At 37.9% G+C, this 24,544-nt stretch overlaps 3 protein-coding genes across 8 annotated transcripts; 2 read left to right on the top strand and 1 right to left on the bottom strand.

Annotated features, from left to right (window-relative positions):
- The first annotated feature begins 3,066 nt into the window (after positions 1-3,066).
- LOC148931789 (uncharacterized) lies at positions 3,067-13,541 on the top strand. The gene is made up of 6 exons (XM_089064894.1): positions 3,067-3,250; positions 3,425-3,889; positions 4,416-4,558; positions 4,676-9,200; positions 13,309-13,382; positions 13,530-13,541. The coding sequence occupies exons 1-6, from the start codon at positions 3,067-3,069 to the stop codon at positions 13,539-13,541; spliced, it is 5,403 nt and encodes a 1,800-aa protein (XP_088921020.1).
- On the top strand, positions 11,895-14,798 carry LOC125202010 (uncharacterized). 6 transcript variants are annotated; one of them, XM_089064458.1, is made up of 9 exons: positions 11,895-12,257; positions 12,437-12,520; positions 13,153-13,222; positions 13,309-13,382; positions 13,558-13,611; positions 13,681-13,744; positions 13,826-13,987; positions 14,066-14,173; positions 14,440-14,798. In XM_089064458.1, the coding sequence occupies exons 5-9, from the start codon at positions 13,598-13,600 to the stop codon at positions 14,461-14,463; spliced, it is 372 nt and encodes a 123-aa protein (XP_088920584.1). In that variant the 5' UTR covers positions 11,895-12,257; positions 12,437-12,520; positions 13,153-13,222; positions 13,309-13,382; positions 13,558-13,597; the 3' UTR covers positions 14,464-14,798. The 6 variants fall into 6 exon arrangements, with proteins under 6 accessions (XP_088920584.1, XP_088920588.1, XP_088920586.1 ...); XM_089064462.1 differs by having other exon boundaries at positions 13,530-13,611; XM_089064460.1 differs by lacking the exon at positions 12,437-12,520.
- A 640-nt stretch (positions 14,799-15,438) lies between these two features.
- Positions 15,439-20,330, bottom strand: LOC125210258 (phosphoenolpyruvate carboxylase-like). Its single transcript, XM_048109823.1, has 11 exons — positions 20,201-20,330; positions 19,747-19,937; positions 18,958-19,349; positions 18,764-18,848; positions 18,437-18,659; positions 18,217-18,320; positions 18,012-18,099; positions 17,684-17,838; positions 16,597-17,595; positions 16,132-16,518; positions 15,439-16,044 (listed from the first exon to the last, which is right to left on the bottom strand). The coding sequence occupies exons 2-11, from the start codon at positions 19,912-19,914 to the stop codon at positions 15,751-15,753; spliced, it is 2,895 nt and encodes a 964-aa protein (XP_047965780.1). The 5' UTR covers positions 19,915-19,937; positions 20,201-20,330; the 3' UTR covers positions 15,439-15,750.
- Positions 20,331-24,544: the final 4,214 nt, after the last annotated feature.

The following is a 24,544-nucleotide window of genomic DNA, read 5'->3' as shown; positions in this document are numbered from 1 at the left end:
GTATAATACGAGGGGAGAAAAACCTTCCTAAAAATAAAAGTATACTAATTTTGTGGACATATTAAAATAGAAAAAATAAGACTATTATAAGGTTTGATAAATTTTGATCTATTCAATAAGATTTGAACATATTGTAAAAGGTTTGTGTTAAAATGACAACACCTCTTAAAGTGATACCGTGACACCACATATCCAGCAATATTATTAACGCTACACAACAATATTATATACGCTACACGGCAATCTATAGATTGTTGTACAGCGTGTTGGATATTGTTGGCCGAGAAAAAATTATTGTATACACTGTTGTATATTGCTGACCGAGATTTGTACACTTGAGCATTTTTTTTATTGCCACATGGCAGCTTATTATTCGTACACGTGTACAAATGATTGCTAGGAATGGTGATATGGTGTTATTTTAAGAGGTTTTGTCATTTTAACGTGCCCCTATTGTAAAATTATGAAAGTTGGTTAAATTTTAGTGTCCTTTATTTAAAAAAAGAATAATAAATTAAAAAGTTTGCAATTTTTATGATTATCTCATCTATCCAATTTCCGGCGTTATACATAATGATACGACAATCGATTTATAAACACGCCACTGCCACATAAACATGTAATCACCTTAAGGGAGGAAATAATATTCTACCATCGCCATAACACTTCGATGTATTTCAAATTGATTGCTATATCACTGTATATGTTGCCCGAAAAGAAATCGATGTGATGATTGTAACATTTACAAATTTTGTAATTTATAATTTAATTTTGTTTAAAAATATGGAACGAAACTAGAATTTGATATTTTTCGGTGTTTTATCTAGTACACATATATTCAAATTAACGGATCCACATGCGCATTACAAGGGGCAATTGCCCCAGCTGAAAAAAATTATTTATACTATTTTGATTACTAATTTTAAATTTTTTTGAAATATCCTCTATACATGTCCCTTGTCTAATTCTTAAAATATTATTATAGGTATTTTTGTGCCATCTATATAGAATTTCTGGCTCCGTTTTTTATTCAAATATAATTTCCATTTGTTTGGATGCAATAAGGATTAGCTAGTTTGAGTCCAAAAATAAAAATCTTTAGCTAATTTCCATTTGTTTGGTGTTATGCAATGGGAACTAATGGCATTAATGGCATTAATTAGTTATGGTTTACTTATTGCTTCTTGCCTACATTTTCTTCTATCCATATCTATGTTTTTTTTTTTAAATTGTGCTTAATTTTTGTCAGTTTGATTCCTATAATATGTAACTAACTAAATCTATTTTCTAAAAGAGTGAACTATAAAAATAGTCCCTGGACTATGCATTTATCTCGCCAGACAACCCTGGACTTTAAAAATATCCCCAGACAACCCTGGACTAAGCCTTTATCTCAAAATTGGTCCTTTTTCACTGTTTCGTACCGAAACTACCCTTTTAGGGCTTTGGGCATTTTCGGAAGTTCAAAAAAAATCACTTTTTCAGATGTCAGCACATTTAATGAGATGTTGCAGGTTGTCTCATTATATTAATGCAGATGTCTTTCTCTCTCTCTCTCTCTCATTCTTTCTCTCACCTTCTCTCCTCCATCTCTCTCTTCTCCTCCCTTCTTCTTCCTCCCCTTCCTTTCTTCTGCAACAGTCGAGAAAACATCTCGACTCAAGAAAGAAATCAAAATTTCTTCGCTGTCGTTTTCAAAATCGATTGATGGAGGACACAGGACTGGTTGTAGGTGGTTCCGATTTGAGTACGAAAATTGTTTGTGCCGGCAAAGAGCGATTCTCAAAATCGTTGTTGATCCAATAAAGGAATCTAATGGAATGTTGTATTTCGTTTGCGAGAAAAAGGGCAAGATTGGAGGCTGCAAGTATTTTCGGTGGTGTCATCCCAAGTGTGTGGATTTTGGAGGCTGCAATTACTTGGTTGAGCATGGTGGCCGTGAAGACGAAGTTGGAAGACAAGATGAAGTTGATTCTGAATTATCTCCAAATCGTGTTGAAGGTGGAAGTAAAGTTAAAGATTATATTTTGGTGTTATTTGTTGGGTTTTCGTTGATTGTTTCGTTTGTAGCCATTATGGTGAGTTTGATGAAGTAGGCTTTCACCCGTAGATTGCAGTTTGTGGGAGAAAAATTTGGTGAAGTAGTGCGTGAAACTTGGGAAGAATTGTAATGTTCCAAATTAATGTAATTTGATTTTGATGTATGTTTTCTAAGTACTGAGTATTAATTTTTGAAGTTTCACATTTGTTTCAGAAAATTGTGATTGCAGTTTGTTGAAAATAAATTGGTGACGTAGTTCGTGAAAGTTGGGGAAGAATTGTAGTGTTCAAATCAATGTAATTTGATTTTGATTTCTAAATTGAGTAATGAAACTAACCATGGCATGAATGAGTGGGTTTTTCTTCGATGGATATGAAATGTATACGATCGAAAAAAAACAGTTCACTAGTTTGAGAATGGGCTAGAGATGTTACACAAATGCATCTTGTTGAAATAATATCGGATGTAGTACTCGACGTAATCAACACAAATAATATCATATGAAGTACTAGGACAATAAGCAATAAATAATATCATATTTGATACCTGATAGTTATATCGATGTAGTCCCAAAATTTAATATCATATTGGGTTTGAAGAAATATCAATTGCAGTCCCTAGTAGAGTACTGTACATTGTAGACTGTTGAAAATTTTAACTTTTTCAATCTGTCAGTCTCAGCCGGATTTGCATGTACTATCAAAATATACACATATATAATTTGAGGAACGGAGTAATGGGGTGCTGCCACGTAGAGAGAGAGAGAGAGAGACAAATGTTAGTGACTTCCGAGAAACCCTTCCATCTTCCCACCAATTTGAACCTTTCATCTTCCTTTCCTCACACCAACTCTTCATTTTCCCTCTCAGCTCACTCTCTCACCTCGCTCTCTCACTTCGCTCTCTCACCTGCTACCCTTCATCCTCCGACTGTTACTCCTCTGTGTCGTGACTGTTGAGCAAGTAAATCACCGGTTCCCACACTCAGAAAGTCGTATCGTCGAAGGGGACGACACCGTGATCGTGATGCCGCCGAAAAAAAGGGGACGAAAGAAGAAGAACGACGATGGTGCTGGGTCGAGTGAAAATACGAGGAACAACGATGGTGCTGGCCCTAGCCGGCCACCTCCGGTGATAATAGACCTTGACCAGGAGACATGGGTACTTCGTGGTGAACATATCTCCATCTTCCACCCGGAGCTTGAATATGGTACGCCTTTTTTACCTTTAAAAGTTTTTTACTATATACTTGTAAAATTGAGGAATTTGTAACTTATGTAATGTTGAGGTTAGGAGTTTAGTGACAAGTTATCGATTCTATGCACTCGAAAAAGGTAGACATTTTTGAATTAATGGATTTTATTGTGTTGTGTGACTTTGACAGAGAATAGGCCCGATTGTTTTACAATTGCCCTTCACCACCATGGTGTGATCCGCGCTGGAGATTACTTTGCGGGATTGTTAAACTATATCGATTACGTGAGCGTAATGCAGTTTGACTTGTTCGAATTGGCAAGTATGATGGTCAGAGTTGGGTATTCAAGGTTCGCTATATGTGAGTCTTACTATTGTCATCCCCATTTCAATGATGGATGCGAGGGAACTCAAATTGGGCATCCTCTGGATCCGCTGTACGAAGAAGACGATGTCTCTCAATTTATGAAGGTTGCTAGTAGCTCGAAATCAAGGCTCGTTCACGTTTACGTGGTTGAGATCACAGCTGCAGACGCTAGGGCACGACAGCAGGAGGACCAACTTGAGTTGTTTAAAAAGTTTATGAAGTCGCAATCGTCTAGTAGTGTTGCGATAGAAGAAGTAGAGGAGCTGAATTTCATCAAAAAATTCCTTCGTTTGCCTAGTTAACCGTGGAGATTAACATCATTGCCCTGTTTTGGCATAGTTGGGGAAAACCATACAAAACATATCCAATCACCAAATCTGACTATATATGGCCATTTTTCCCTTGATCTAGACTTGTTTGGGAATCTATCCACCAAAATTCATCCAAATTAGGCGCGGGAATCAATACCAAAAAAAATCATAAAGATCAGCCAAATTTCAGCAAAAGTGTCACCCCTTGTTTGTTTTTCTTTGACTTGCATCTTGCTGATATGTGTTTATGGCTTTGTCTTCTTGATTTTGTTGACCAAGGAGTATACCTTGATTGATCCACCTCAAGCATTTAAATCTTGGAATTGTATTTGTGAGTGTGAGTGAATCCACCTTTCTCACAATATTCTAAGCCTTTGTCGAGAGTTATAGGGGAGTGATTTGAGGGGGGTTTGGGACATCAAGGTTGAGTTCATCTTCTTAAATTCTACTTTCTTTTATTACTAACCTCTAGGACTAGTTCCTAGTGTTTGTTTGATTTGTAGGTACTTACTCTATGCCTCCTCGCACCCGGTCCAACAAAATGGCGGGGACAAGTGCGGAGGGGGAGGAAACAAGCATGACTCACCCTATACCCGATGGGGATCTTGTGAGCATGATGGCCCGTATGATGAAGGAATTCAAACAAGTGATGATGATCCAAATGGATGTGCGAGCAAAAGAATCCATTGCTCAATCAAAAGAATCCGAAGCCCGCATGCTTGCCGCCCAAAACACTTTATTTGAGGAGTTCAACACTTGGAAGGGAGAGCGGGGTACGAGGCCTCCCACTCCTATGGGCAATTTTGTGCCTAATGAGGTCCCGGAGGAAAATGTTGAAGAGGAGGAGTATGAGGGGTGGCAAGGAGGGAATGTTTGGGATAGGGTTAACAATTTGGAGAATGGAAGGTTTGGGTGGAGGGGGGGAAATGGAGTCAATAGGCGAGGGGGAGGAGGAAATGAGGGGTATGGTCGCTATGGAGGAGGAAATCAATATAGAGGGATGGAGCCTTATGGGGATAGATTTAGGAGGGATAGGTATTATGAGGAGGAGCCCCGACCAAGGTTTGATGATCCGTCCAAGACCTTGAAACACAACCTTCCCGAATTCCATGGAAAGTTCGATCCCGAAGCCTACTTGGAGTGGGAATCTCAAGTGGAGAAAATCTTTTCCCTCCACAACTATTCCGAGGGAGATAAGGTGAAGATTGCTTTGGCCGAATTTAGGGGTAATGCTAACACTTGGTGGAATGATGTGTTGAGAAAGAGGAGGATAGCTAGGATGGGAGAGGTGCGATCATGGGATGAGTTGTGCCGAATCATGAAGGAGTCCTTTGTACCGAGGTCCTATTATCTCAAGCTTCGTGGGGAGCTTCAAGACCTAAGGCAAGGATCCATGAGTGTGATGGATTACTACTATGAACTTCTTGCTTTGATGAACAAGATTAGAGTAAATGAATCGGAGGAAACCACTCAAGACCGTTTCATCCATGGTCTCAACACGTCCTTGAAGCATAAAATCCAAATTGAGGCTTTGAGGGGAATCACATTGGGGGAAGTACTAAGTTTTGCCGAGACTTTTGAGAGGCAAGGTAAAGAGGTGGCTCTTAGCAAGACAAGAGTGGCTTCTAGTCAAACCAGGATGGGAGGAAACAAGTGGAGTACCCCTTCCAAAAAGATGGAGAGCTCACCTATTACTCAAGGCAAAGCACCATACAAGGGATCTCCAAGCTCAAGTCCACAAGTTACCAAGAGCCCTTCCTCAACGGAGAGTAGCAAGGTACAATGCTTCAAGTGTAAGGGCTATGGTCACTATGCTCGTGAGTGCCCCAACCAAAGAGTCATGGTTATTGGGCAAGATGGTAGCGTGCATAGTGAGGATGAGGAAGACGTGGTGGTAGAAGACAAGGAGGCGAGTGTAGAGCCACGAATGTCATATTCTAGTGGAGAAGAAGAGGATGAGGGGTCAAAATCCTTAGTGATGCTAAGGATGCTCAATGTACAACCCGATCTTGAGGAGCATAAAGAACAAAGGTGCAACATCTTCCATATGAATTGCAAGGTATACTCTAAAACTTGTTTGGTGATTATTGATGGAGGTAGTTGTGCTAATGTGGTGAGTGAACAATTGGTGGCCAAGTTGGGGTTGAAGGTTGACAAACACCCCAATCCTTACAAGCTTCAATGGCTAGGGGAGTCCGGGGAGCTAAAAGTGAAGGATCAATGTCTCGTCCCTTTGAAGAATGGTTTCTTTGAGGATGAGGTGATGCGTGATATCATTCCAATGACGGCTTGTCATGTGTTGTTGGGAAGGCCTTGGGAGTTTGATAGGAGGGTGTATAAGAATGGTTTCACCAATGAATATTTCTACATGGTGAATGGTTTGAAGGTTAGGTTGAAGCCCCTCTTACCTAAGGATGTGTTTGAGGCACACCAACATCTACAAAGGGAAAGGGAAAGGGATAGAGAGAAAAGGCTTGTGAGTGAGGGTGAGCTAAAAAAGCCAAGTGAGAGTGGGGGTGGTGAGAGTAAAAATAAAGTACCTAAACAAGAAAAACCACAAGTAAGGGAGGGAAAAGGTTGTTTGTTAGCTAGGACTCCCGACCTTGGGTGGGCACTAAAAAGCCGTTCAACCATTCTCCTCATGGTCCGGAACGATTTATGTTTAAATACTAACACTAATCCTTGTCCTTTGTTGATTGAAAGTGTTTTGCAAGGTTTCAAGGATGTCTTCCCGGACGAGCTTCCAAACAAGCTCCCACCCGTGAGAGGGATTGAGCACCAAATTGATTTTGTACCGGGATCCTCTCTTCCCAACCGGGCGGTATATAAAGCAAACCCAAAGGAGACTCAAGAACTTCAAAGGCAAGTCGAGGGACTCCTTGCCAAAGGTTTGATTCGAGAATCTCTCTCACCTTGTGCCGTCCCCGTTATTTTGGTACCTAAGAAGGATGGAACTTGGAGAATGTGCGTGGATTGTAGAGCCATCAATAAGATCACCATTAAGTATAGGCACCCTATACCTAGGTTAGATGATATGCTTGAGGATCTATGTGGCTCTCATTGTTTCTCCAAAATTGATTTAGCAAGTGGGTACCACCAAATTCGCATGAAAGAAGGGGATGAATGGAAAACCGCTTTTAAAACCAAATTTGGCTTATATGAATGGCTTGTTATGCCTTTTGGATTGACTAATGCTCCTTCCACTTTCATGCGTTTGATGAATCATGTGCTTCGTCCTTTCATTGGAAAATTTGTGGTGGTGTATTTTGATGATATCTTGATTTATAGTAAGAGTGTAGAAGAGCATGCTAATCATCTTAGGGATGTGCTTGAAGTGTTGAGAATGCATGCCTTATATGCCAAGTTATCCAAATGCACTTTTTGTGTTGATGAGGTTGTTTTTCTTGGATTCGTTGTGGGGAGGGATGGTGTGAAAGTAGATGAGGAGAAAGTGAAGGCGATTAGGGAGTGGCCTACACCCAAGAGTGTGAGTGAAGTTCGATCTTTCCATGGTCTTGCAAGCTTCTATAGGAGGTTTGTGAGGGACTTTTCTACTAAGGCATCTCCCCTTAATCACCTTGTGAAAAAGAATGTGGAGTTTAAGTGGGGAGAGGAGCAAGAAAGAGCTTTTAACACCTTAAAAAATGACCTTACTCATGCTCCTTTGTTAGCCCTTCTCAATTTTGACAAGACTTTTGAGCTAGAGTGTGATGCTAGTGGAGTGGGGGTAGGAGGAGTGCTCATGCAAGAGGGGAAGCCCATAGCCTATTTTTCCGAAAAGCTTGGCCAAGCCCAATTAAACTACCCCACATATGACAAGGAGTTGTATGCTATAGTGAGGTGTTTAGAGAATTGGCAACATTACCTCATGCATAGGGAGTTTGTAATACACACCTACCATGAATCCATTAAGTTCCTAGGGGGACAACATAAACTTGATAAAAGACATGCTAAGTGGAGTGCTTTTCTAGAAACTTTCCCTTATGTGATCAAATATAAGAAGGGGAAGGAAAATGTTGTTGCCGATGCCCTTTCTAGGAAGCCTCATGCTCTTTCAAGTGATGATGTCTTGATTGATAATCATGTGATGCATGTGAGAAAACAAGTGCTTGTTGTGTGTGCTTCAAAGTATGTTGGCTTTGAGTTCATTAAGGACTTATATAGACATGATCACGAATTTGCCACTATTTTTGAAGCATGTGAAAAAGGATCTTTTGATAAATATTATAGGATGGATGGTTACTTGTATAAAGAGAATAAGCTTTGCATTCCTAATTGCTCTCTTCGTGACTTGTTGATTAAGGAATCTCATTTGGGAGGCTTGATGGGGCACTTTGGGGTGTCAAAAACTTTTGACATTTTGAGTAAACATTTCTCTTGTCCTTGTATGAAGAAACATGTTGAGAAATTTTGTGGTCAATGCATAGAGTGTAGGCAAGCCAAGTCTAAGTCTAGTAACTTTGGGCTTTATACTCCTTTACCTATACCTACACAACCTTGGGTGGACATTTCCATGGATTTCGTGTTAGGCCTACCCATGTCTTCTCGAAAGAATGATAGCATTTTGGTAGTGGTAGATAGGTTCTCCAAGATGGCTCATTTCATTCCATGTAGGAAGACGAATGATGCTAAATTCATTGCAAACTTGTTTTTTAAGGAGGTGGTCAAATTGCATGGGATTCCAAAAACAATTGTGAGTGATAGGGATGTCAAATTCTTGAGTTTCTTTTGGAAGACCCTTTGGGGAAGTCTTGGAACCAAGCTTCTTTTTTCTACTACCGCTCATCCCCAAACGGATGGACAAACGGAAGTAGTGAATAGGTCCTTAGGAACCCTCCTTCGTGCTCTAGTATTTGAGAATAATATGTCTTGGGAGGAGTGTCTACCTATTGCCGAATTTGCATACAATAGGACTTTTCATTCCACTACTAAATTGTCTCCATTTGAAGTTGTATATGGATTTAACCCCCTCACCCCGTTGGATTTGTCCGCGGTGGATTTGCCTTTGTCAATTATGCTTGATGTAGGGGGAGAGGAAAAGGCTAAGTTCGTGAAGGAGATGCATACTCAAGTGCAAGAGAGGATCCAAGAGAGGGGAGAGCAAGTAGCCCGCCACGTGAACAAGGGACGCAAGAAGGTGGTTTTTGAACCCAGCGATTGGGTGTGGGTACATCTTAGGAAGATTCGTTTCCCCGACAAGACCAAGGGCAAGCTAGCCCTTAGAGGAGATGGGCCTTTTCTTGTGTTGGAACGCATCAACGACAACGCCTACGTGATCGACTTGCCCGGTGAGTATAATGTTAGTTGCACGTTCAACGTCACTGATTTGAGTCCGTTTGATGTTGTAGGGAGTTCGGATTTGAGGACAAATCCTTTCCAAGAAGGGGAGGATGATACGACCTCACGTGTTGGACCCATGACGAGAGCCATGACGAGGCGGCTTCGGGATGGACTCGCAACTTTCATTCAAAAGTCCAAGCGGGAGGAGCCTAGGAGGACGGATGAGCCAAAGTTGAGGATCGTGCTGAAGAACGAGGGCCGACCAGTTGGATTCAACTGGAAATCTTCCTATTGAGATGACATCCGAAAGGTATGAAACTACCACCATTGTCTTCGTCTTGGAAACAGCTTCGCGTGGGTATCTTGCACATCCCAATCGGAGTCCGAATGAGGGAGTTATGGTGGTTTTACAGAAGTCGCGCAGAGAAGGCCGGGAGCTTCGGGAAAAACGCCCGACCGGGCGTTTCGCTTGTGAAAATCGCCCGGGGACAGGGAAAACGCCCGGGCCGGGCATTTTGGCATGTGAAAAACGCCCGACCGGGCGATTATGCCATTTTTTTAGATTTTGTGGGCCAACTTTCTATTTTTGGACCCATACTATAAATACCTCTTGATGTTATTCCATTTCCTTAGATTTTGATGAAATTAGATGCTTGAGAGCTTTGTTTCCTCTTGGAGAGGGTTTCTATCCAATTCCTAGATTTAGGTTGCTTGAATCCATCAATTGCTAGTTCAAGCATGGATCAAGTAGAGGTATGCTTTGAGGTTTGTGGTTCCCTTGAAGATCTAGCCTTGGATGCATGTTAGTTATGTTGTAAGTGCCTTAGCTTGCTTCATCAATGACTATGTATCCCAATTTCCACCCTATCCAATGTTATTTCCTTCTTTGTTCATCTTAGTTTCCTTATTTGTTGTTGGGTTGCCATTATTGACACAATAGAAAATCTACTTCACAAAAATATTAGATCAATCACCTACAAATTGGGTAAATCCTTGGGAAATGGATCACAAAATACATGGATCCACATCACCTATTGTAAAATTATGAAAGTTGGTTAAATTTTAGTGTCCTTTATTTAAAAAAAGAATAATAAATTAAAAAGTTTGCAATTTTTATGATTATCTCATCTATCCCATTTCCGGCGTTATACATAATGATACGACAATCGATTTATAAACACGCCACTGCCACATAAATATGTAATCACCTTAAGGGAGGAAATAATATTCTACCACCGCCATAACACTTCGATGTATTTCAAATTGATTGCTATATCACTGTATATGTTGCCCGAAAAGAAATCGATGTGATGATTGTAAAATTTACAAATTTTGTAATTTATAATTTAATTTTGTTTAAAAATATAGAACGAAACTAGAACTTGATATTTTTTAGTGTTTTATCTAGTACACATATATTCAAATTAACGGATCCACATGCGCATTACAAGGGGCAATTGTCCCAGCTGAAAAAAATTATTTATACTATTTTAATTACTAATTTTAAATTTTTTTAAAATATCTTCTATATATACCTTTTCTCTAATTCTTAAAATATTATTATAAATATTTTTATCCCATCTGTATAAAATTCCTGGCTCTTTTCCCTGATTCAAATATAATTATGAATATGTTATTTGTCAATGAAGCTAGATCTTATCCTCTTGGGATTAACTAATTAATTAGTATATGCTGTCATGCACCACATGCATCTTATAATTATTTATATTTACACACAATTATCAACGTTTATTGTATTCCAAATTAAATATTTCATTTTCCACATTGGCTGGGCTAAATATGTAAATCTCGAGGAATAATTAAACTACTAAATATAGTAGTATACTTTAGTACTTTGAGAAAGGAAGGCCAATTTAGTGGCAATTATTGATCATATTTGAGTTAATTAGATGGCTCTATGTAATTATTATATGCACCTCGAGATTCACCAATATAGTTAGGGAAATTGGTCTCTAAAATCATGAACTTTACCTAAAATTTGGTATTTTCCATAAATTTTGAAATTGGTATATAATATCATGAACTTTGCATTTTGTTTGGTATTTCCCAAACTCACTCAAATAAAATATTTTCATTAAAATCTTATTTAACGTAGGCAACCGTGATATGTTTTATAATATTTTGAACCACTTTTTAACTTCATAACATGTAGGAAAAAAAGTTACGTTGAAAATCACGTTGATTTAATTGTGTGAAGTATGATGAAAAAGCTTCGTAAGTTAGTCAAATATAGTAATAGACATGCCGTGGGAAATACCAAACAAAATGCAAAGTTTGTGATATTATATACCAATTTCAAAGTTCATGAGAAATACCAAATTTTAGACAAAGTTCATGATTTTAGAGACCAATTTTCCATATAGTTAAGCAAATTTTACATAGCATATTTTATGTTATTAAAGAAGACGTGTCCCCATTTAATTGATTAAAACGTTCTCTGTCATTTGAATTATAAGACCTCTCAATAACTGCACAGTTTAATGGTTTCTTTTAAAGAGACAAATTACCTTTAAAACGCTATCATGATTAATTACCCTATCATTTTTATTATTGCTGTCATATGTTCGAGTTATGGTGAAGTTTCAACCTTGAACTCCTATTCTCTTTAATTCATATTTAATTTAATTTGCAATTGTAATTGTAATTTATTACTACCACACTACAAAAAAAGCGTGTGTTTGCGACCAAATATTGGCGAGCACACGCTGATGCTCGCAACTTTGCGAGCACAATGGAGAGCACATGTTACGGTGCTCGCAAACAATACTACTTGCAGAATTTTCTATATACAAATAAAGGGCTCGCAAATTAGCGAGCACATGTAAACTGCTTCAAATTCTCTAATTCATTTGCATGCTATCAATTCCCGCTTATTTGGAATCAATTCCCGCCGCTGTTCTCAGATCAGATTAGATCTGCGCTGCTCAGCCAACCGCCACCGTTCAATTCAACTCTGCTCCGCCACCGTCCAATTTAACTCTGCTCGGCCACGTTCAATTCTCCTCTGCTCCACCACTGATCCTCCGCCACACTCCAATTACTAAGTAAGCATTGCCTAATTGCTCGAAAATGTATGATTTTCAGATTTGTTTTTTCTGATTCCGTAGAAAAACTTTAATTCCTCGTCGTCAAGACGTACGGATGAAGTTACAAAGACATGTTCTTCGTGAAATTGAACTTCTAATAGCAAAAATAACATATTGAACGTTATTTGGATTGCTAGAAACAATTCGATAACGGCTTAAGAGGACAATTGAATCAATATTCATTTCGAGCAAAGTGTAGGAACGAATACCAGTTTCCAGAGGTAAAACGTTGTCTCTGTATCCCTCTGATCTTGTTTGGTAACATATGAGTTTGTTATGTTTATAATAGCACGCCAGCTGCTCGACTAAATGCTCAAAGGTATGTTTTAATAGCTATGGTAATTGAGCTCCATCATACTAGAAAATAAATGACAGATCCTAGTATTTACTATTTACTGTTGTCCAATATGAATAAGGCTAGGTGAGCTCAGTACGGGTCGTTTATCATTCAGAATACATATGATAGCTGTGCAATGTGATTTTGTTGATTATAAGTTAAAATGGTTGTATTTCATAAAGCTAGTGTGTCACGGACTCAATATTTCGTTGGATGTTTAATCATCCTTTTGAGATCCTGCTTTTTCTTTCTATAAAAGGAGGATAGAGCATAGTGAATTGTATTGTTAAATTTCTGATTGTGTTGATGTACTTTGATCAATGTGTTAAGGTTCACTGTTCTCATCTCTATTATTTGACTGTATTTTATAAGCTTGGAAATGATAAGTTGTTTCTCTTACAAATGGAGCAAGGCAGAGCAGTCAATTGCTTTAGCAACTGCTACTGATGCTACAATACATGTATCTTATTGAAAACTTCAATTGGTGCATAAACCAAATTACATTCTGTTTTGAAGGCAAACCAAAAAGTAACCAAAACTGTGCTGCTTAAGGATTTATATGTGGAAATTGAGAGAATGAAGCAAGGTTTTCTTTTTCTTCCTTGCCCATGTAATGGTTTAGATTAGTCATGCATGTTTAATTGACATTTACTCTACTTCGAATGTGTTCAGATAGTCGAGCAGCAAGAGAAAAGAATGGTGTTTTTATTCCACATGAGAGGTTTCTCCAGGATGAAGCAGAAAAGGTCAGTTGCTAACAGTAAACAGCGTAGCTTAGTTCTGGAACTACAAAATTCTTTTATGTTGGAGCTTCCAGTCTTATTTCGCTTCTATGTGCTATAAGTGAGAGTATCTGAACATGATGTAATTTATAGATATCTAATTTGTTTTAGTTTGTTGGTTAATGGATGACACTTGCAGGCTAAAAATGAGAGAATAGAACAGTTGGAGAGCGATCTTAATGAGAGTGAGAAGGTAAATTTTTACTCGTTTCTCATTACTCTTTTCTCCAAATAATTTCGGCTGACTTGTCTAGTTATGCAGAAAGTTGATAAATTCCGTGAGCTTTATCTCACTGAACATCAAAAGTGAACTTAAAGACTGCAAGGTAATAGAGAAGATAGAACATTGGAAAATATTTTACTTTGTGAAAATTTCTAGTCATTCAAATTATCATGCATTTTTCCAGAGGAATCTTGAGACGACCCATAAACTCTTAGAAGATCTAAAAGAGAAATATAAGATGGCTCTTTCCACACTGAAGGTTACATATGCACTGAAGACAAAAGCATCTTCTGATCTGGAAGAATTAACATCTGTGATGCCAGCCCAAACTATTGTTGTTGAGAATGTACGAAGAATCTAATCGTTACTTGAATATGTTCATTGTGTATCACCTATAAATATGTTTCCTTAATTGTCTATGCAGTTCTTCCAAACTGCTACCTTAGAGTCAAAGGAAGTACTTTCTGACATTCAGAAGTCCTTAACTGAACAGAGAAGGATGTTGGCTTTCTCTGCCCAACAACATACGGAGGTTAGATCACTTGATGTAACCCAGTGGTTGGTCATTAAGAAACAGTCTTCATTGTTTGTGTCTCTACTTGATTAGAAATGTCCTTTGAATAGATTTGAAGTTGGTATGTTTTGCTTGTTTGGACATGTTATTGCAAAAACAATGATATTTCTCCATTGTGACAGAACTCGATGGATAAAATTACATTTACTTTCTACATTGATTTGAGTTTAAATTTAGAATACTTTTGGGATTATGAAGTTGGTATGTTTTGCTTGTTTGGACAGATGCATTACAGGCTAATGGGGTAGAAGACCAAGATTATGATGCCATTTACGTTGAGCTTTCTGGGGAGACGAAGAAGAGAAAGCAAATTCCCGGAGCCGGTTAGGCACTGAGCATTTACTTCCCATATGATACCAGTTGTGCGTAGAGTTGCAGAAGCAAAATGCAGCATTGCATGTAGAGTCAGATAAGCAAAATGCAGAGTTGCGTGTGGAGCTAGAGAAGAAAAATGCGGAGGTGCTAGAATAGTTGAAGAATCTTAGTCAACAAGTCTACGAAATGAGAAGTCTTATGAAACTAAAAGGAAGTGTAAAACAATATCATTAATATTATGTAATATTTGAATTTTGTTACTCTTTAATTTCATTATATTATAATTTTTTTTAAAAGTTATCCAGAAAATAATTTGTATACCAAAATTACTAATTAAAATAGGAAAATACAGAATTTATGATTTGTGCTTGCAAAATAGTCCAAATTTGCGAGCAAAGCATAGGTGCTCACTAATTTGCGAGCAAATTTGTGCTCGCAAAGAGTCCAAAAGTGCTAGCTAATCAAGGTGCTCGCTAATTTACGAGCAGAATTGGGTGAATTGCAGGTGCTAGCAAAAGTGCTCGCAAATGGTCTTGTGCTCACAAAAAGTTGTAGCAAATTTGCTACAAGCCTCATAGCTAGCACACATAGTGCTCGCAGCCTGCTCGCAAAACTGGGTTTTGCTAGCACATTGGTGCTCGCAAAACGCCTTCTTTTTTGTAGTGCCACATTTATTAAAATAGAAAAATACTAATCATAATAAAAAGGGAAAAATATTTTAAAAAGCAACGATGAAATTAAATTGTAAATTGTAGTAGTAAATAGTAAAGGCATCAACTCTCTCGACCACTCCAACGTCTTGAGCAACTGTTTGGCTCCCATGTATAAGTAACCTTGCAAATATCACACTACGCATTTCGTTTTATTGTATGTGTTTGTGTGCAAATTCTTTACTCTGTAAATAGAAATAAGATAAAAAGATAAAATTCATAGAAGAGTTAAAAAAAAAGGCCTTAAATTAAGGTCCTTTTCACAAATGCCACTTTCAAAGTGACATTGCAGACCTTATTACATTGAAAAGGAAAGGCACAATAAACTAGTGTCATTTATTGAGATAGATAGATCAGACCAGGCTGAAAAGACGCATTGTGCAAGAACAAGAAAAAGGAAGATGATCAACACTTTTTTACGCGGTCGATCATAGCCTAACACAGTGAGGAACGGGAAAACGTCTCAGGTTGGATGAAGCCGGGGATGAAGAGAAGAAGACGCAAGTTAAATTAACCGGTGTTCTGTAGTCCAGCAGCGATACCCTTCATGGTCAAGATGAGGGTGTCTTCGAGCCCTGGGGCGTAGTCGCTCGTTGGGTTCAGCTTGACGAGCTCATCAGCAGGTTTGGATTCCATGTACTCCTTCGAGATATGTGGCCTCAGCTTCACATGGTAGTGTGGGTCGCGGATTCGCTTCAGTGTGTACGCCTGGGTCACGTTCAGTGTCGTGATGTAGGAATCACGGAGACGAAGCCGTTGCTTCAGGTGCAGGTCGCCTTCGAGAAGATCCTTGTGCCCGGCAATCTGTCAAGAAACAGGGAAATTGATCAGATCTCAACATGAATTGAAAATGTTGTGGAAATCAAATCAAATCACTATTAGATAGTTCACCTGGAGCAGAAGAGTCTGTGTTTGCTCGTAGTCGGACCTCAGTCGCTCGCCAAACGACCAGAGGTCTTCGGAGACGAGGAGTTTGTCGTACAAGGCAGCAATGCCTGGGTCTCCCTTGGCGAACACCATTTCAACCAAGTCGATTTGGACTCTGAAGAAGGGCCAATGATTGTACATATCTTGCAGCGTTTTGAGGCTTCGTATGTCCTTCTCTATGGCGTGTTTGAATCCTGCTCCGAAGCCTAGCCAGACGGGGAGATGGAATCTGGTCTGAGTCCATGCGAAAATCCAAGGAATGGCTCTCAGCGATTCGATCCCTCCACTCGGCTTCCTCTTGGATGGACGACTACCAATGTTCATTCGACCATACTCTAGCTCCGGTGTTGCCTAAAACAGTTCATAAATAACGTTATATTCACAAGTGGTATACCGTATACTGAATTATAACGTTTTGTGGACACTTACCAGGCGAAAGTACTCAACGAAACGAGGCTCCTGGAAGACGATCGACCTGTACTTCTCAGTGGCAATGACGGCAATCTCATCTAGAAGAGTCCGCCATTCTGGCTTGGGCGAGACAGGGGGACGCATACCATGCTCCAACGTGGCAGCAGTGAAACGCTGGAGTGTTCTAAAGCACAAGTGCTCCTCGCCAAACGATTGCTCGATGACTTCTCCTTGAACTGTGACACGAAGAGATCCGTTGATCGTGTCTGGTGGTTGGGACAAAATAGCAAGGTGAGTAGGGCCGCCTCCTCTTCCCACAGTCCCACCTCGCCCATGGAACATCGTCAATTTCACTCCGTATTTCTTTGCAACTTCAACAAGCTGCTCCTGTGCCTTGTACAGCTGCCAGGCCGCTGACAAACGACCGGCATCTTTACCAGAGTCCGAATACCCAATCATGACTTCTTGCTTGCCGTTGATTCTGTTTTTGTACCAATCGATCGAGAAAAGGCGTGCGACAGCAGCTGGTGCGGCTTCAAGATCGTCCAGTTTCTCAAAAAGTGGGACGACTCTCAGAGGATTCTTCACATGGCATTCACGTTGCAGAAGCTCAACTGCAAGCACATCAGATGCTGCGGTGGCCATGGAGATAATGTAGGCACCGAAGCAGTCAGATGGAAGTTCTGCCAAGACATGAAACGTGTCTAAAACGTCAGTAATCTCTTCGGTTTTTGGTAGATCAGGACCAAAGAGGGGCCTTTTGCTGGCGAGTTCCGACAGCAGCCATTCTTGCCGTTGTTCTTCTGACCAGTCTCTGTATGAACCTATTTCCAAGTATTGGGTAATGGCATCAAGGACGTCGGTGTGCCTGTCTGATTCTTGCCTTATGTCGAGTTTCACCAGTGAGAGGCCAAAAGTGGAAACTTGCCTCAGGAAATCGAGAAGGCTGCCATCAGCAATTGCTCGATCACCACTAGCACAAAGAGATCTGTAGCAGAGCTCAAGTGGCTCCAAGAACTGCAAAATGTCCATGCTAATTGAGTAAGTCTGCACATTCTACGTATTAAGGATGATTCGAGTGACATCGTGAAATTTTCTCAAATACCTGGTCGATGTTGGTGTAAGTTGAATCTTCTGAGATCTCAGAGATTCCTTGAGCGAGCAAATGACGAGAACGCTCACGTGTCTGGTAGAGCTTATCCCTCACGTCACCAAGAAGGACACGGTAGGGCTCGCTCGGGGGGATTGTTTTCCAGAACTCTGCACAACAAGGAATATAAAGAGTCATAAATTTCATACAGCGCTAGGGATGGCGTCGAATGCCAAATGGCCACGGAAACCAATCGGTATACAAAAACCAAAATGCACTAGATGCCAGTTCCACTCAAAATCAAGAAAATAGATGGAATCACTCATGTGAGTTGGTTGGCTACCTATGTAATGCTTGGCATCTCTTTTAGAAGAGGTGAGGAGTTCATCAGCTCGACCACGAAGCTCATCACTGCAGCGCCACATGGACAACTGGAGAAAGATTGCAGAGTTAGATGAAACAGAATCTTAAATCGTCTTGAGGAATAGCTCACATAACAAAAGATTCTAGATTTCTACTGAATATCTACAATTATAGTAACCATATACCTCAAACATGAGGTCCTCAATTTGTGAATAGTACAAGTTTGCAGCCATCATTCTTGCCAGCAGGCAAACATCCCTAGTGACTTCCGGAGTTACTCTTGGGTTTCCTGCAAATCGTTAAATATATAGTTAAACATAGTGACGGAAAAATAACATAATGCCCTGTTATGCATAGTTAAATATCACCAAATCAAGAAGAAAACATAAAGCATCGAAGCTATACCATCACGGTCTCCACCCATCCAGGAGGAGAACTGAATCAGAGGGGCGTTGTAAGGAACACGTTCATCGATCCCGATATTCTTAAGGGCAGTATCAACACGGCGCAAAAATTTGGGTACACCTTTCCAGATTGTTTCATGGAAGTAACTCATCCCCGCTCTCATTTCATCTTGGGGAGTAGGGGGAGTCCTTCGGATCTCATCAGTTCGGAAAGCAGCTTGAATCTATAAACATACGGACAACATGTAAGCAATTTATACAGCAATAGGCATTGCATAACATCACTTTTTCAAACTGCTCTCAAAAATTAAAGGTCTTGATAATTCACCTCTCTTTGTAAAGCCTCATCAAGCTCCTGTTTATCATCCGGAGTGATGTCTTTGGCATATAACTGAGCTAAGCAATTCCGAATCCTGAAAAAAGGACAGGTTAAGTCAACGAAAGTCGAAGAGAAGATTAGTCCAGATCATGAGAAAAATGCAATTATTAGTCCAAAAGCATATAGCAATCAGCAGATCCAACCTTCCGTGCTTCTGAAGCAGCGACCTTCGCACAGACTGAGTAGGATGAGCGGTGAAGACCAGATCCACGGTCTGATTCTTCAACGCGTCAAAAACTTCCTGAGGAGACTTCTTCAAGTCAACCACAAGTCTCTTGAGAGTCTCTTCGATGTCCGACTCAGTGGTGGCAGAGTTTTCGTCGGTGTAATCCCCCTTCTTCTTCTTGTTCCGCCTGCGGTAAGCAATCTGGACCTCCTCGGCCAAGTTGGCCAAGCTAAGCATGTGAGAAAATGCCTTCGCCACAACAATCGAATCACCCGGATCCAAACTTGTCAGCACATTCCCTAGCTCCTCCAGCTTCTTCGGATCACGCTTATTCTCGTACTCGGCCGAAAGCTCGTAGCACTCTTGCACCTACAATGATGGAAGAGAAACATGTTTCAACTCACTCCATCAAACCAAAACACTCTTAACAAGTTCATACTATTCCCAAATCACAAAAGAAAAAGTGGAATTGATAAACAAGCTTCTAGAAACTTCCAAGACCTGTGTTTACTCATTTTCAAATCAAATCCAAATCACAACAAGCCACTCTTTTCAAATCAAAACAACCCCCAAATTCAAAACCACTGATTATCAGAATAATCACATAGCTCAAATCTTCACAACAATTCTCACATCAACACATCAATAAAACAAACAAGATCAGATTTTTACACTAAAAAAAACACCTAATTCAGTCAAAACCCCCAAATCCAGATCTCCAAAACCAAATCGAGAACAAAACAAAGCCAAAAACACGGTGTTGTACCGTTTCCTTGAGATCCTCTCCATGCAAATCCTGAAGAATGTCGAGAAACCGATCCAGAAGCAGAGCATCATACTCAACAAGCTTATCATCTTCAGAGACTTTCCCAGGAACCAAGAGCCGCAGCTGGGCATCAATTGACGCCATCTTCTCCAGATTCCTCGTAGCCATCGCCGCCGATTCAACTCCCAACTCTAAAAAATTGATAAAAACGAAGTCAATTTGAGAAAACCTAGAAACAAAAAAAAATTGATCGCACAAATCACGGATTCAATCAATTAGCGTGAATGTAGCGTCAATGGAAGTCGCAAAAAGTGAGCTTCATGCAAAATGTTTGACAATCGCACTCAAAATTGATCAGTTTTACTACTATTTATGTACAATGATTGCAGATTTTTGAGTTGCTGTGATAGTGGAAATTGAAATTGAGGTGACTAAGAGTGAAATCACAGTGTACCTGAAGCTGGGATGGTATATTCTTGAGCGAGAAGGGGATCGAAAAGTGAGAGGGTGAAAGAGAATGTGATTTAAGCACAAAAGATGCAGGTACAAGAGCAGTTATATATAGGTACAAAATGTTGTTTTTGGTGGTGAATAAATTAATGGAGTACTTTTCTTGGACAATTCAAAACAAATAAATAAATTTACTATAAAAAATTATGGAATTTTGTTAAATTTGGTGAGTCTGATTTTAAAAATCAGATAGTAATCATGAAATTGGATTTATTATCAATTATTATATGTGTAAGATAATTATCAATTATCATTTGCTGGTAAAATTATGAATTAATAAGTTATATATATGTCAAAAAAATATTTTATGGGATAATTGAAAATAAATTTAAATTTAAATTTATATTTACTAATTTTTAATATTGCGAGACAGATTAGAATTTGACTAATAAAGAATGTTTTGGACATAAGAAAAAGAATTCGGTGGGGTTGTAGTATTGTTCATATTATACACAAAGTTTTATGCAAATTTTGTTAGATTTGGAACTTCATCTCTATCCGTTCCAAAACTCCCATTTTTCTATACTATTATTCATCCATTTAGATAAAATATTCTATTAAAAAGTTAATACTTACGTTTCTTTTTAAAAGTAGAAAATTTTAAAATTATATGAGTTTTAAATTCAAAATTAGTAAAACAAAAGAGATTAAAAGAAAAATGTATTAGTAGAAAATGAAATTCACCTTATTATAAAAAATGAAATCTCATAAAATAGAAAATTTTAAATTTTAAGGGATGGACCAAGAAAGGAAAAGGTGTTTATTTTTGGGAAATTGGTCTCTAAAACCATGAACTTTGCCAAAAATTTGGTATTTTCCATGAACTTTGAAATTGGTATATAATATCACGAACTTTACATTTTGTTTGGTATTTCCCACGACATGTTTATTACTATATTTGACTAACTTACGAGGCTTTTTAATCATACTTGACACAATTAAATCTACATGGTTTTCAACGTGACTTTTTATCCTATATGTTATGAACTTAAAAAGTGGTTTAAAATATTATAAAACATATCACGGTTGCTTAAGTTAAATAAGATTTTGACGAAAATATCTTATTTGGGTGAGTTTGGGAAATACTAAACAAAATGCAAAGTTTATGATATTATATACCAATTTCAAAGTTCATGGGAAATACTAAATTTTTGGTCAAGTTCATGGTTTTAGAGACCAATTTCCCTTTATTTTTAGTACAAGTTGAGTATATTAAATTGAGTACAATTGTACAATTCAAAGTAAATGCAAATTATGCAATAAACATTTGTTTCCACAAATAGTAGTAGGTTGCATATTCAGACTCTTTTACAAATATTTAGTTTCGTGTATTGTCACTATTCGTATTGAATAATATTATAAATACAATACAAGGGAGTTTATAATCTGAAGTATCTAATTTAAATATAATGCACGGTTTTAGTTTTAATCCACACGAAATTTCGATTTCGGAACTTATTGTTGCATATCAATTTTAACTACCATTAATTGCTCTTTTCCAATCGATATTTAAGTGAGATGTTTTCAATATTTTCTTTTCATTTCAATTTAATAATTTGACTGATTAAAGAATATGCCTTCGAAGATGCTTTTAGAATATTCGTCGTTGTCGATAGTTTACATATGACTTTACCAATAAGATTCTAAGAAGAAAATAGTGACATTGTTATGTACTAGGAATTCAAACTCAATTTGTCTTTACTTTAAAATAAAAATATTATTCTATACGTATTTTTTCTTAGAATAAAAGTTTATCAAGTACAAGCATATATAATGCCTCTAAATTTTAAAGGTTATATGCCTATAAATTTACGAAGAGTAGATCATTTTTAGTTTGTCATGCACTTTTTAAAAATTTGACTGATAAATTATGGAATTAAATCAAGCTGAAAAGGAAACTCAAAGGGAAAATATATATAGATCGAATCACTGTCAATGAGGATTGCAAACTCAATGAGGATTGCAAACTCTATGTTGTTGATAAAATTAAATTTATTAACCAAAAGACAAAAAAGTAAATTTTACAAGTATATTTGATATATATAATTTATATAGGGTCTTGTTAGGATGAGATTTTTGGGCATAATTAAGAAATGAGATGCAATCTCAGCCTCCTACTGAATTGCCAATACGCTCGTCTTCATCCCCTACCTCCTTGCTAATCGCAACTCCGCTTCTGTTTGCTTCTTATATTCATGTTTCAATTGCTCAAATTCTTCAGCTTTAATTTGGGGGAAAAAAAACGTGCAAAATGTGCAAAATTTTTGCTCAATAAATCCAGAAATTACACAACGAAAGAGACGAATTACTCACAGAGAGCAAGAGAAGAAGAGGAAGAAGAGTGTGGTGTAGTTGGGAGCTAACCGCTTGAGGTTCTCTTGGACACGGAGGCGCGACTGAGAGCGAGAGGACGGGAACAAGTACGATTCGGAGGAGCTGTAAAAAGCCACAGTCCATGGCGGTGTGTTGCCGGAGAAATCGCGGTGGCGAGCTTCGAGAAAGGGTTGAAGGTGAGCAGCGATAGCAGAGTGGGAGAAGAATCGCGAGACGAGGAATACTCTGCTGCTGAAAAAACATGAAAGTACCTTTATGTCCTTTCATATTAAATTAATCTAAAAATATTTATTGTGTGGCAAAATCTGGAACGCTTATTTAATAAAAATGAGTGGCTGATATTGCATCTCATTTCTCAATTAGCCTAAATAATCTCAATTGATCACAATCATAATCTATATATACCTTTTTATTATATAAAAAATATAGAATCTCGTAAATACAAATATACAGAATTATACACTTTTAGTTGCTACTTTAGTCGTGAACCGAATAAACTCGTGTTTAATAATAACTGCAACATCTTAGTTTTGGTAAATGATAATTACGAATATAGGTTTGTGTTAAAATAACAACCCCTAGTGACATCGTGACACCATTTATACAGCAATATTATAAACGTTACACATCAATATTCAATAAGCTAGACAACAATCTATAGATTGTTGTCAAGCTTGCTGGATATTGCTGTCCAAGAAAAATTGTTGTATAGTGTACAACATATTGCTGGCCGTCATTTTTAACTTTTTTTTTTTTTGCCACATGGCAGCTTATTATTCTTTCACATGTACAAATGATTGGCTAGTAATGATGGTATGGTGTTATTTTAAGAGGTGGTGGCACCCTAACATGCCCCTACAAGTATGTATATATATATATATATATATATATATAGGATTGTGTTAAAATGACAACACCTCTTAAAGTAACACCATACCACCATTCCTAGCCAATCATTTGTACATGTGAACGAATAATAAGCTGCCATGTGGCAATCATAAAAATTGCTCAAGGATAAATTTTCACGGACTGCAATATCCAATACACTAGACTGCAATTTTTCCCGACTGCAATATCCAATACGCTAGACTGCAATCTATAGATTGCAGTCTAGCGTGGTGTCACAGTGTCATTTTAAGAGTGTTGTCATTTTAACGCACCCCTATATATATATATATAACGCACCCCTATATAACGCACCCCTATATATATATATATATATATATATATATATATATGGAGATGATCAAAATAAGAATGTCCTTAAATCCAGAAATGCAGACAAAATCTTGGCCCTAAGATGATAATCTATTGGTCAATAATTAACCTAAAACACGGAAGGTCATAATTAAGTAGTTTTAGGTCATATTATAAGATTTTGGTTTATGTCATGTTAAGACCATTTTAGGTCATGCTTTGTTAGCATGACCTAAAAATAAACTAACTATGACCTAAAAATGCCCTACGTATGAATTGTTCTGCGTTTCTGTATTTAAATCTAGTCTTCATAGATCAAAACCCTATATATATATATATATATAAGGATGTGTTAAAATGAAAACTCATCTTAAAATAACACCAAATGTCAACTAGGGGGTATTATCGTCAATAGCCTGCACATCAAATGTCAATAGCCTGCACATCAATAAATACTTTTTTTAATTTATTTTTTTTAATTTTTTTTAAATTTTTTATTTTATTTTTTTTAATAAAAAAATATTTTTTTCAAATTTTTTTTTTGTCAACTACATATACTCCCTCAATTCCCTCATAGTTGAGTCATTTTTCCATTTCGAGAAGTTCCCTCATAGTTGAGTCATTTCCATATATAGTGAGTTTTTTCTCTTTCTTACTTTAATCTCTGTTGCTTTATTCTCTCTACTTTATTCACTTTTCACTTTATTCTCTTCTACATTTTTCTCTTTCTTACTTTTTTATCTATTTATTTAACACA

The sequence above is a fragment of the Salvia hispanica genome, chromosome 2 (assembly GCF_029641045.1).
Source record: "Salvia hispanica isolate PSC_SH4W2 chromosome 2, Shi_PSC_v1, whole genome shotgun sequence".
NCBI lineage: Eukaryota > Viridiplantae > Streptophyta > Magnoliopsida > Lamiales > Lamiaceae > Salvia > Salvia hispanica.
The sequence above is the reverse complement of the archived record's forward strand: the minus strand, read 5'-3'. Positions and strand labels throughout refer to the sequence as shown.